Here is a 12,771-nt window from a genome sequence, read left to right as displayed (position 1 = left end):
AAGATCCTGGTGCCAGATCTGGACCATTTCTTGGGCCACAAATTTTTTTTAAAAAATGACCCAAAAAATGGTTTGGATCTGGAAACTGGATCTGGGCCGTCGGTGGACCATCATTCATTTCCGAATACGGGCCGTGTCAGAGTGAGCTATGTGGGCTGTCACTAGGCCCAGAGCCGTCCCACCCACTAGGCAGATCAGGCGCTGCGCCCAGGGCCCCACCTTCTCACCCAGGGCCCCGTCTTATCGCCCAGGGCCCCACCTTATCGCCCAGGGCCCCAGCTTATCGCCCAGGGCCCCACCTTCTCGCCTAGGGCCCTGCCTTCTCGCCTAGGACCCCATCTTCTTGCCTTCCTTTGACAGCAGAAGAATTGGAAGGTACAAATGTTTTGGAGGAGCCCACAAATTATTCAGGGGCCTAGGGCCCCCGAAAGTCTAGGAACGGCTCTGGCTGGGCCACACCAAATGTGCTATGTTGGGAGATGCTGGAGGATGTGACAGGATGGAAATGTCAGTTTTCACGGCAATGATCAATTGCGGTCCTCTTTTACAGCATCGGGGAACTCACAGAACATGTGTTGGGACTGAACATATGAATGCTTACTTGATTATTCAGTTGGCACAGGGGTATTAATGGTTTTCTGTGCTACCTCAAGCAGCTGGGTGTACTCTGTATCATCGGCTCCACAAGACAAATGAAGTCCAGGTGTGTTGTGTCTACCACCTGTTTAGGAAGTTTTATGTACAAAACCTCCAAGAAGAAATCTGCCAAATTCAGAGAGCTCATAAGAAAGAGCAAACACCCTAAGTAATCAACATACAGATGAAAAATATTGGCAGGATCTGTATCCATGATCATGTGACGCAGAGCAGCTGTAGCTGGTCGACTCTCAGACGTTTGCAGCTGGGATCTCTGTTAAAGGATCCGTCTTGTTAACAGTGGGCATTCAGCTTCCGCCCATATGGCCTTTAAAAAGACTTACATTTATAAATGTAAATGTAAAAATCTAAATCCTAGATTTAAAATCCTACCCACTCCACCAGGTGTATGTGTGTGGGTGTGTGTGTGTGTGTGCGTGCTTGCACATGTGTGTCTGTGTGCGTGCTTGTGCGTGTTTGTCTGTGTGCGTGTGTGTCTGTGTGCGTGCTTGTGTGTGCGTGTCTGTGTGTGAGTGTGTCTGTGTGCGTGCTTGTGCGTGTGTCTGTGTGCGTGCTTGTGCGCGTGTGCGTGTGTGTGCGTGCTTGTACGTGTGTCAGTGTGTCTCTGCGTGATCCTTGGTTTGTAAAATACGATGCAGCCGTGGTTTACAGGGCCTGTTTCAGCCCTCATGCAGTCTGCAGGTCTGTGCGGGATGCATCTGAAGCCCAGCGCTGCTCTGAACTCTGAGGATCTGGCATCTTGGCAGGTTTTTAAAAAAAATCAGGTTCTTTTCCTTGCCTCCAGGGCATATCTCAGTAATCTTAATGAGAGTTTGATGTGAACATCCTGCGATCCTGGTGGATCAGAACGAGCTGCGTCACTCCAGTATTCCCAGAGAGCTTAAGTGTCTGGCTGGGTTTGGCAGTTAGCAGTCGTGAGGTTAGCACTAACGAGCTCACGCCCAGACGGGTGACCTTGCGTGAATTCAGATGAGCTCGTTTCGACTCTGCTCTGTTGACATGCTCCTGTTGGCTGTGCCTCGTCTGTGCAGTGTGCCAAAGACAGAACCTAATGCAGTTTGCCTATGGGAATATAATACTGTTGTGTTTATGCATTGCGTGTTGTTGTTCCCACAGAAAGGTCAGTGAAAGAAATTACTCCACAAGTTCTCAGCGCATTTTTTCATGATACTGGCGGCAGTGCAGTGCAATGGTTAGGGAACTGGACTTGTAACTGAAAGTTTGCAGGCTTGACTCCCAGCGAGGACACTACTGTTGTAACTTTGAGCAAGGGTACTTAACCTGAATCGCTTCAGTATATATCCAGCTGTATAAATATGGATACCATGCCCAAAAGAAATTCTAAAAGTTGTGCCAATCGCTCTGGATAAGAGCATCTGCTAAACGGCAGCAATGTGACATTGTGTGTGGTCCCCTTTGCCCGTACGGATGTGTGGGAAGGGAAGTCTGGCATCGAGGTATGGAGTTGTGCCCTTTGCGAATCGCCGCACTGTACATGCACTGGGCCTGTGCAGGAGATCCCGGTGAACTGATCCATCCTGCCGCGTGCGTAGCGTGTCTGTGAGACTGAAGCGTACTCCAGCAGCCTTGCCGTGGATATAAATGTGTGGGAAATTATACACCCTCGAGGTTCTCCTTTCGCACTGGTTGAATCTCATCGTTTGACACCTTTCTTCTTCGGGGGAAATGCACCTGAATGGAAGCCTGACGCTGCGCGGGCTGGGGAAAGGATCCTGAATCTCGTGAGATTAATGAGGCTGGAAGCGTTACTCGCTTCAGATCACTGTCCAGACCGGAGCCGGCTTAGGCAGGCCCTTCCCCGTGTACTGCAGCTCGGATAAGGCTATTGTCTATCTAAGCCGCGTATTAATAACGGGCCTTATCCTTTATCGAGGCTGGCGTATTTTTCTTTGAGCCTTGGGGCAGCCACACGTTACCGAAATGAAATGGCTTCCGCCGTCGGCTGCTGACGTTACGTTCCTAAAACCTCTCCGTACCCAAGGTCAGCCGGCTTGACCCGACAATTTCATCCAATAAGTACCCCTCGCTTTGATCCAATCTAGCGTCGCTCCCCTCTCTGATCTCCGGTCCGTTTTGATTGGCTGAGTGTCCTCAGCCCTCCGTGAACCTGATTGCCCTTCCTCTAGCGAGCTTATCAGTTGTAATGGTGGTTTGGGGGGAGGGGGGTTCCATGCTGAACAGCGGTAGTTTTGCTGACTGCTAATTGGTTGTCGTTCCCAGACAAATTTAAAGTACTGCAGAGGTGAGGGAGTTTCCATTGTTTGGAATGTGACAGCTGATTGAGAGGTTTTTAAAAAATGTTTGTTAGCTGGTTAGCAATCATTAATTAGCAGATTTACTGCCTCTCTTTCCCTCGCCATCCCCCGGTCTGTTCCCTCTCCATCCCTCCCTCTGTCCATCCCTTCATTCCCAGCTCTATTCCACCTATGTCACATTCTGGCGAGGGATTTTTGACAGAGAAGCTCTGGGAGTCCCCGGTTTGACCAGGTTTCCAGATTTATGATTTTATGAAAACCGGACACCACCCACACACATAGGCGAAGTTTGGGCTTTCTGCCTGGAGGGGAGGGCTGTACACATAATTAGAAAACCTGCACAAATAATTTGCCAACCGGACATTCCAGTCCAAAACCAGCCATCTGGCAACCCTAGCTATGACACAGCTAAAAAAAAAAGGATAAAATCAGTTTGATGGTTGCAGCCTGTCAGGGTAGCCGTGGTCCCTGTCATTAAGGGGGCGGAAAATAAGGGAATTCCCTGACAACCCGACCCCCTCCTGGCACCCTGAAGAGGAGGGATCCCTCGCAGCTCGTGTGCCTGGCCTCCTCTGGTCTCCAGCGGCTCCTGCTGTGTCTCTGGCAGGCCCCATTGCGGCTCTGTGATTGCAGGCAGTAAGCAGGCCCCATTGCAGCTCTGTGATTGCAGGAAGTAAGCAGGCCCCATTGGGGCTCTGTGAGTGCAGGCAGTAAGCAGGCCCCATTGCGGCTCTGTGATTGCAGGCAGTAAGCAGGCCCCATTGTGGCTCTGTGATTGCAGGAAGTAAGCAGGCCCCATTACGGCTCCGTGACTGCATGCAATAAGCAGGCCCCATTGCGGCTCTGTGATTGCAGGAAGTAAGCAGGCCCCATTAGGGCTCTGTGATTGCAGGCAGTAAGTAGGCCCCATTGCGGCTCTGTGATTGCAGGCAGTAAGCAGGCCCCATTGCGGCTCTGTGATTGCAGAAAGTAAGCAGGCCCCATTAGGGCTCTGTGATTGCAGGCAGTAAGTAGGCCCCATTGCGGCTCTGTGATTGCAGGCAGTAAGCAGGCCCCATTGCGGCTCTGTGATTGCAGGCAGTGAGCAGGCCCCATTACGGCTCTGTGATTGCAGGCAGTGAGCAGGCCCCATTACGGCTCTGTGACTGCAGGCAGTAAGCAGGCCCCATTACGGCTCCGTGACTGCAGGCAGTAAGCAGGCCCCATTGCGGCTCTGTGATTGCAGGCAGTAAGCAGGCCCCATTGCGGCTCTGTGATTGCAGGAAGTAAGCAGGCCCCATTACGGCTCCGTGACTGCATGCAGTAAGCAGGCCCCATTGCGGCTCTGTGATTGCAGGAAGTAAGCAGGCCCCATTGGGGCTCTGTGATTGCAGGCAGTAAGCAGGCCCCATTGCGGCTCTGTGATTGCAGGCAGTAAGCAGGCCCCATTGCGGCTCTGTGATTGCAGGAAGTAAGCAGGCCCCATTAGGGCTCTGTGATTGCAGGCAGTAAGTAGGCCCCATTGCGGCTCTGTGATTGCAGGCAGTAAGCAGGCCCCATTGCGGCTCTGTGATTGCAGGCAGTGAGCAGGCCCCATTACGGCTCTGTGATTGCAGGAAGTAAGCAGGCCCCATTAGGGCTCTGTGAGTGCAGGCAGTAAGCAGGCCCCATTGCGGCTCTGTGACTGCAGGCAGTAAGCCTGGCTGCTCTGTGACAGCCGCGCTGAGCCATCATCGGCGTGAAGGGTTTCTCTCTTTCAGGGATGTGCATGCGAAATGTAGAGAGAGAGAGAGCAAGAGAGAGATCTCTCTCTTGCTCTTTTTCTCAGTCATTGTTTGTGTATGTGTGGTGTGTGAGTGTGTACATGTGTTGTGTGTGTCTGTACATGCATGTGAGTGTGTGTGTGTGTGTGTGTGTGTGTGTGCGTGCATGTGGGTTCGGACATCTGTGTGTGTTGTGTCTATGTGTGTGTCTCTCAGCTGTCCCAGTCCAGTGTGGCATCCCCTCAGCCCAGAAAACCCTTGTAGCACAAGGCAAGCCTGAGCTGCCTGTCACTACACTTCCTGTTCATTTGATTCAGGACTGCTGTTCCTCAGGTCCAATTGGCTGACTCACCTGCCTCATACCTTCACCAGCCAATAAGAATACAAGAACTAGCAGATTTATATCCCCCCTCCTCCTTTGTTTCTGACACTAATACCCACCCTCACCGTTGGGATTTGCTGACCTTGACCATGTTGTCGACATTGGTAGCAGTGTAATTCTTCACACAGTATTGCAGTGAATTGAGTGAAATTAAAGTAGAGTCCGCAGGCATCTCATTCTGAACTGAATTGAATTGAGTTGAATTGAACTGAATTTAATTGAGTTGAATTTAACCGAATTGAATTGAGCTGAATTTAATTGAAGTTAGCTGAATTTTATTTAATTGAATTCATTTGAATTAAATTGAAGAATTCATTCAAAATGAAGGAGAGTTCAACCACATTAATTTATGACAAACCAAGAATGACCTGTTTTTGTCATCAAATGATTTGTTCTTATGTACTACCACCTCGTGCACAACCTTGAATAAAGCCCGTGTGTCAAAAGACGAAATGAGAAAGAGAAATTAGACACGGTGGGCTGTAGATTTACTGTGCCGACTGTATGGAATATTCACTCAAATCTTACAGCAGCTCTTAGAGACCCTTGGGAGCAGATGATAGGGGCCATTATGTATGTATAATCATGATAAGAGCAGGAAGTCCTCAGCTTTAATGTTTATTTTATCCTTGAGATCACGCTCAGTGATCTTTATGCTAAACATCCTCACGCTACTCCCAAATCTGCAATTCTAATCAGGAATTTATTATGAAAATGCAGCTTTTGTTATTAGAAGTATGTGAAGCCATGAGGAGAGTGTGTGGTAATGATTTATGCTAGATTTACTTCAGTGCTCAGACCTTCCTGCTTGGCGTAAAAAATGCACTCTCCTCAAGACAGGGTCCAATTTATTTAGCATCCTCTACTGAAGTCTGGCACAGAAAAGCCTTCTGTTGCTCATTTATTTTACTTAGATGAGTTTACAGCTTTATTGATTTTTGTGTTGTCGTTATTGGTGCCCTATGGGAGGGCCGAATAACAAAGAACAAAAGATATGCAGAAATAATTTGTCGAATGTAGTCTGTCATTATAAATATATTTTCTCTTAATTAGTGCCTTTCAAACAATTATGTTAAGTTGTACCTGTTTGTGTGCAACTGATATTTAGAAAACATTACTAAACATACCTTTTTCATGTTTTGATGTATCAAGTATACATTTTATTTGGAAGTATTTTACTTATGAAGTTAGACCAGGGGTTTTGAACTGTCTGATCCAAGGACACCCACCCAGGCTTAAAGGAAACTAAGGGACCCCATCATAAGTTAAAATGGTCAGACGAGGCCAGTGTTTATCTGTCTGGCCACACACAGCTTGATCAGAGATGGTTTCAGAAAGATATCAGGATATTTGTTGAGAGTTTTGTTTGGTGTGAACAGACACCTGCTGACTAACTGCTACTGTGGTAATCCTGAATATTTTGAGTCCAGATTTAAATACTAGATAGTGTCTGCTCACCAACCTCACAACTTGTTGCTATGGAAACAGTCTTTTATATTGTTGACTGCCATTTTGATGTCTTTTGATGAAGATATTTTCTCAGATTTTCATCAAAAGACATCAAAGGTTCTCATCTAGTTTTCAGTGGCACATTCAAACATACCTAAAACAAATTCCATTGAGAAAACATAAAAATGTACATGTAACAAAGTAAAAACAAAGAAAAGTTTTTTGGTTTATCCCATTAAACATTTTTCTTCAGGGCAGGTTTGACCTGAACTGGTCTTCAAGAATGATAACGGAATGCTTGGGACGTGAGGGAGATGCCTACAGCCCTCTATGGAGTGCCAATTCATCTCTGTATAATGGAGAACTCTGACAGGGACAAATGACTGTGATGATTAGCAATATGGTGAAAGCGCCCTATCAGCCAGCAGCGACGGCAGGGACGTAGCTCATAGCACGTTAGCGCTTGAAACCGAAAGGCCTTCTTCTGGCTGACAGAGCAGCTGTGCGACTCGCCTGATTTATCCCTTTATTAGTGAACCTTTTCATTCTCGTTCTTGTAGCGTGCGCGCAATTTTCCTAGCCGCCATAAATTAGCTTCCCGCGGCTTCGGTCGCGGCGAAGGCGCTATCTGGGATGCGTGGCTGCGGTCTCGCTGGACTCGCTGTACAGTGCAGTGCAGGCTCTTATGTGCTGGAAAGCACGCCTGCGGGGGTGCAATGGGGTCAGGACCTTCGCGTTATTAACTGCGCAAATATTTTGAGTGGCTTTCGAAGATAGGCCATTACCTTTTCAGGCGCAATAAAACGGGGGCGCCAAGATGCGTCATTAAAAAGCCAAAGGGTCTGAAGGATATGGCGATGTAATCAGCACTCAGAGCTGAGAAACGGGGGTGGAGTGCGGAGGGGGGGGGGTTAGGGAGGGCTCATCTTTTTAATGACTGCATGTTCACGCATGCAGTTTCACAGAGCGGGTACCCCGAATGCATTCAGGAGATTCCCCATTTCAATACAACTGTAGGATACCTACACAAACAAGCATAAACTGTCACAGATTTCTTTCCTGCATCCTATATTTTACCGCCCCCCTCATCCCGTCCACCCCCCCACCCGGCAATCTCCAAATGTGCTGCCGTGGTGGGGATCGCGCTCCCCGGTCCGGCTCCTGATTAAAAGGCCCATCATAGGCACTGACAACCAGGGAGCTCAGTGGGCAATCTGTGGGCCACATCTCATTCCCAGCCAGCCTGGGTTGATCTCCTGGGACTTCTCGGTGCTCATACTGTCAGGTCTTTATTCCCGCGAGCTCAGGGGGGATAAGAATCTCCGTGGATCTCCAGCGCTGTGACGGTCTGAAAGCGGCGTCCCTCTCGGGCTGAGCGCCCGGGGATCCGAACGCGTTTCTGTTTGCAGCCTTTCTTCGACCCACGCTCGACGCTGCGCGTTTGTCTCCGCTCTCTGATTGTCTCTCTCTCTCTTTTCGCCGCTTTCAAACTCGTCTCGCTCCTGCATCGGAGAGATAAAACTGCATCGGCCACGGCACTTTTTTTCCAGGGGAAACTACTACACCAGCGTGGGAGATGGATTCACAAAAAAAATGTAGTTCTGTAATAAACATCCATAAATGTGGTCCAACAGTTCTGCTGCATGTTGTCATAATAATTATCATCATCATCATCATCATCATCTTCATCATGAGCAGCAGCAGCAGCAGCAGATGTTTTGTTCAAAGCACTTTCCAAAAAAAGTAGCCTGATTGCTCTGGTATTTCACCCTTCCCCTTTTGGAGTCATGTTGTGATAGCATGGCAGGTTTTGCTGAAGGTAGCAGTTATTACGGACCTCCATAAGTAGAAAATCACCGTCTGATATACAACCGGTGTGGGAAATTGCACAGGAAATGCAGTCTTGGGGAGGGGGGGTCACCCGTGAGAGAGGTAGCAGATTCTTAATGAACACACTGTATTTCCTGCAGTCAGTATTAGCTTTCCTGACCATGTCAGAGAAGGTTCCTGGGGCTGCTGGTGGCTCAACCTGTTAAAGCAGCAGTTTAACATTTTCTGATCCAAGGACCCCCACCTAGGCTCAAAGGCATATGGCCATCATGAGTTATAAATGGTTATATTTCAAAAAATAAAAAAAACTTTTATATTTTGAAATATTTTCCCAAATCTATATGTAGTCATTGCATATCAAATCTTACCAGGGACCCCCCTACTATACCTTATAGGGCCCCCATGGGTCTACAGACCACCCTATAAATAGACTCCCCATTCTCTCAGACCTTTGGTCTTTAGCTTAGCTGATTAAAGGAAATGAGCACAATGGTGTGCCATCTTAGAGAAGGAATATTCCTATTGGTCAGCTTGGCATTCAGTAAGGAAGGTGTCAAGTTTTTTTTTTTTTTACCTAGAGGTAAAAACATTTCTTTTTATCAGAAGCATAGGTTTGTGGAATTATCTCCTCTCTCTGTGAAGTTCAGTTGAGTTTTCTCCTGGTGCGGGAGCAGGGAACTGTAGGGAACTCTTATTACGCATCGACCTCATCCTGGGCTCATTGCCAAGGTCGTTGTGATGAACTCCATCAGCCACACTTTAGTCTCCCAGCTTCCTAATCGTCCCTGACAGAGTCATTATCGCAGCAAATGGCCACATCCACCCAGTGCCTCTGACAGTGGCTGAGCAACCCCCAGGTAACTGCACCTTGATCGCAGTCCATCGTCAGAATACTGACTACGCCCTTCATTAGGGCAATCATTGGCTCGTGTCAGTGACTTCCTGCTGTCTGCATCCTGAGAAAAGCACCAAGAAATGACAAAGACGACCGCGGGAGCTATCTGCTGACACCGGCAATAAATATAAATACACTGCAGTATATCGACATGAAACAGTGGCTCCCAGCCCTGTTCCTGGAGATCTACAGTCCTGCAGGTTTTTAATTTCAACCCCGATTTGGCACACATGACTCTACTAATTAGCAGCTCGGTGAGATCTCTAGCTGTTAAATGCGGTGTGCTATGTTAGGGTTGGAGTAAAAAACCTACAGGTCGGTAGGTGGAACAGGGCTGGGAAGCACTGACATAAAATATATAATGAAGAGCAGAGTATATTGTTAAAAAATACATCTAAAATATATAATAATTGTTTTCCACATATTTCAATTTACCTGGAATTCCGTTCCGGGGTGGAAGACAGTTATGCACAGTATATGCACGTAATACCTGGATACAATGCGTGAAGATTTTTAAATTGAAAATGCAAGCATAAAAACACCATATTTTTGGTAATTCAGCTTCGTCAAATCACGACACAATCACTTAATCACTCGCTTGCATCTCCATAAAAAAACGCGTCAGAGTTTCAGTCGACCGGGATGACGATGACGTCTCAGACGTGCACCAGCGACACAGACTGATCGATGGATTTTTCACGGTTTCACGGTTGAGTTCCAAAAAAGTGTGATTTTTTGTCACCCTGACGTTTAGAAAAGAAGCAGAGGTTGTAATGACCAGACCTGGGTCAAATACGTATTCGTTTTGGATTGAAATATTTTTCTATGCTTTAGTGATCTTGTCTGGTGTATTGGAACAAATTTTTTTTTTTTTTTTTAAGATCAGGTATATGTGCCCAAGAATGAAAAGTCTTTCTTGCAATCTGGAACTGTCCACTTGAGGAAAGTTGGTCAAGGTCATAACATACTGCCGGAATGAATGGATCACAGTTGCCTTGTCACACTGGCATTTGATTTAATGGGTTTTAATATTTAATGGCAGATGCCATTCGAGAATGATGGAGACTTTTATTAGAAGCACAGCAGTTTGTTTTTTTGCCTGCTGTGTGCTTAAAGGTGAACCCCCTAAAAAAGGGTTCCAAAGGGCTCTTCTGTGTCTCCATAGAGGAGCCCTATCTAGTGCAAAGGTACTTTGTCAGGCAAAATAGTTAAATCTGGGAGCTTTCACACTTTTCACACTTTTCTACTATAGAGGGTGCCATAAATCACTTAAAAGGGTTCCCCTATGTAGACAAGCCAAAGAACCATTTTCCCTGAGAGTGTAGTCTTGTGTGAGTGTGATTTCCCAAAGTGGGTAGGGCCAAAATATGGATTTCAGTGCCTCCTTCATTTGAGCCAATTGTAGCCTTTTGCTGTGGCGAGGAAACCCTTTTGATTGGTTTAAGTAAGTCAGCGATTGACTGCTTGGTGTAGCACCGCCTCCACCCAACATGGGGCTCAGGAGACCTCACCTTCCCATCACAACCTAAAGCAGTGGTGGGCAACAAGGGCCACATTCGTTTCCAGTTTCCATGCCAACTTCTGGCCTTAATGACTTCATTAGCCCTGCAATTTATGCTACAAATTAACCAATGTTGGTGTATATAGCCAGGGTAAATTAGCTCATTTAGCCAGGGTAATTGATGGAAACAAAAACCAGCGAAAACCTGCCCATCCCTGACCTAAAGGGAATATTGTTGGATTCGCTGGTGCCATCTGTGCCCTGAAGATGCGTATTATATTTTGGCTGGGCTGGTCAAACTGAGTGAGTCATGGCCATTTAGTCCATGAATTCAGTTTTTCTTCACAAGAATTTTTTACAGACATGGTAGAAACCCCTGTCCAGGAGGCAGTAACTTGTCATTTTACCATTATTCCTGAATTACCTGGTAAATTTCCCAGGCAAACAATATATCAGAAACATCGGAAATGGAATATAAATGTGTTATATATATCATGTTCTCTTCCATTATGAATGATGTAGGTGAGCCTGTTCAATAAATATCACTCAGTAGCGCTGCCGTAGGCGTGCTCTTGGGGCGTTCAGCCTCTGTAAGGCTGCTTTGTGGTGGTGCCCTTTGGAAAAAGTGCTGCACAAATAAAAAACCGAGCAGTGTGGGCCATGAAAAATGCAATCTTCTATTGAATTGGACACATACATGCTTCAAGCGCACCAACCAACAAACAAACACACACACACACTCACCACAATCAGACTCCCCCACCTACACCGACATGCACACAGGGAACTCATGCACGCACACCCACACACACTCAGCACCACATGCACACACACACACACACATACACACACTCCAGGGCTCGCACAACTCACTGGCACTCACTGCACACACACATACACACACTCAGGGGCACTCACGTGCACACAAACACCACACCACATGCACAAACACACACACACACACACACACACACGTGTGATTGAAGTGTAACGTCCTCTGTGCTTCTCTCCGGTCTCCTAGCCTGGCGCTGCATCCGGACAAGGCTCAGGTGGCCACGGGCCAGGTGGGCAAGGACCCCTACATCTGCGTGTGGGACACCTACGGCGTGCAGACCGTGTCCATCCTGAAGGACGTGCACACCCACGGCGTGGCCTGCCTGGCCTTCGACTCCGACGGACAGGCAAGAGAGCGGCGCCAGCCTCCACCCTCCACACCCTCTCCCCAAAATAGACCCCCCCTCCCCACCTTATAGAAAGGGAGTACAGGGCTGCTGGGTGAAATTCCCAGGCTCAAGACAAAATGGTATTGTATTATTTCTGGGCCCAGAGCAACAATATTTACCGTTCACAGACCACTGCCCCCCATCCAGGGCCTGGAACAATGTTCCCGGTTGGCCCCCTGCTGACAACGGGCCTAATGGAATATACTGCAATATACAGTCTTTTCAGTAAATATGATGATAAATATATTTCCCAGCAATGTAATACATATTGCCATATCTGTGAGCAGCAGGATTTGAATATTCGCCCATACATTGAGAAATGTTGCAGAATGTAGATGTTGTCTTTCAGTATATTGCACATTCATCTAAAAATATTCAGCATATTCCATTCGCATAAGGGAGACTGAGTCAATGACAGCTCACACCTGTTGATTGAATTCCTACTGGTAGAAACGGGAAACATTATTGGCCAAGTTTGTGCTGTGTGCTGAGGGGGTGGTTAAATAAAGTAATCATTCAGTCTCCGTCCTTTAGCTGTGCTTCAGAGACGTTTGAAATGGGCGAATGCAGCGGTGTGGCTGCGTGCGGGTCCACCGGTGGTCCAGCGGCGGCCCAGCGGCGGCCCAGCGGCCGGCTCTTTCATTTCAGTAGGCGTGGCGTTTTGATCTCTGATCCGTCATCTTTAACCCTGCCTGCCGCAAGGCGCCAGAACCCAATTACCGCCGGGGCTTGATGTATGGGTGTACCCCACGGGCCTGGTGCGCCGTTCTGGTGTGGATCCGACGTGGCTTCGGGCGCGGGGAAGGGACCGTCGTC

General features: G+C 47.6%; 1 protein-coding gene across 6 annotated transcripts in view; it reads left to right on the top strand.

Annotated features, from left to right (window-relative positions):
* The window catches only part of LOC135245296 (echinoderm microtubule-associated protein-like 6), a 123,267-nt gene that overhangs the window by 32,997 nt on the left and 77,499 nt on the right, over nucleotides 1–12,771 (top strand). For all 6 annotated transcript variants that reach the window (XR_010327190.1, XM_064318269.1, XM_064318265.1 and 3 more), the window contains exon 2: nucleotides 11,754–11,913. Coding sequence is in view for 5 of the 6 variants with exons in the window: in XM_064318269.1 (XP_064174339.1) it covers nucleotides 11,754–11,913 (160 nt within the window). In the remaining variant the exon portion in view is untranslated. The remainder of the gene's footprint in view (nucleotides 1–11,753; nucleotides 11,914–12,771) is intronic.

This window comes from Anguilla rostrata, chromosome 18, assembly GCF_018555375.3.
Source record: "Anguilla rostrata isolate EN2019 chromosome 18, ASM1855537v3, whole genome shotgun sequence".
Classification (NCBI taxonomy): Eukaryota; Metazoa; Chordata; class Actinopteri; order Anguilliformes; family Anguillidae; genus Anguilla; species Anguilla rostrata.
The sequence above is the reverse complement of the archived record's forward strand: the minus strand, read 5'-3'. Positions and strand labels throughout refer to the sequence as shown.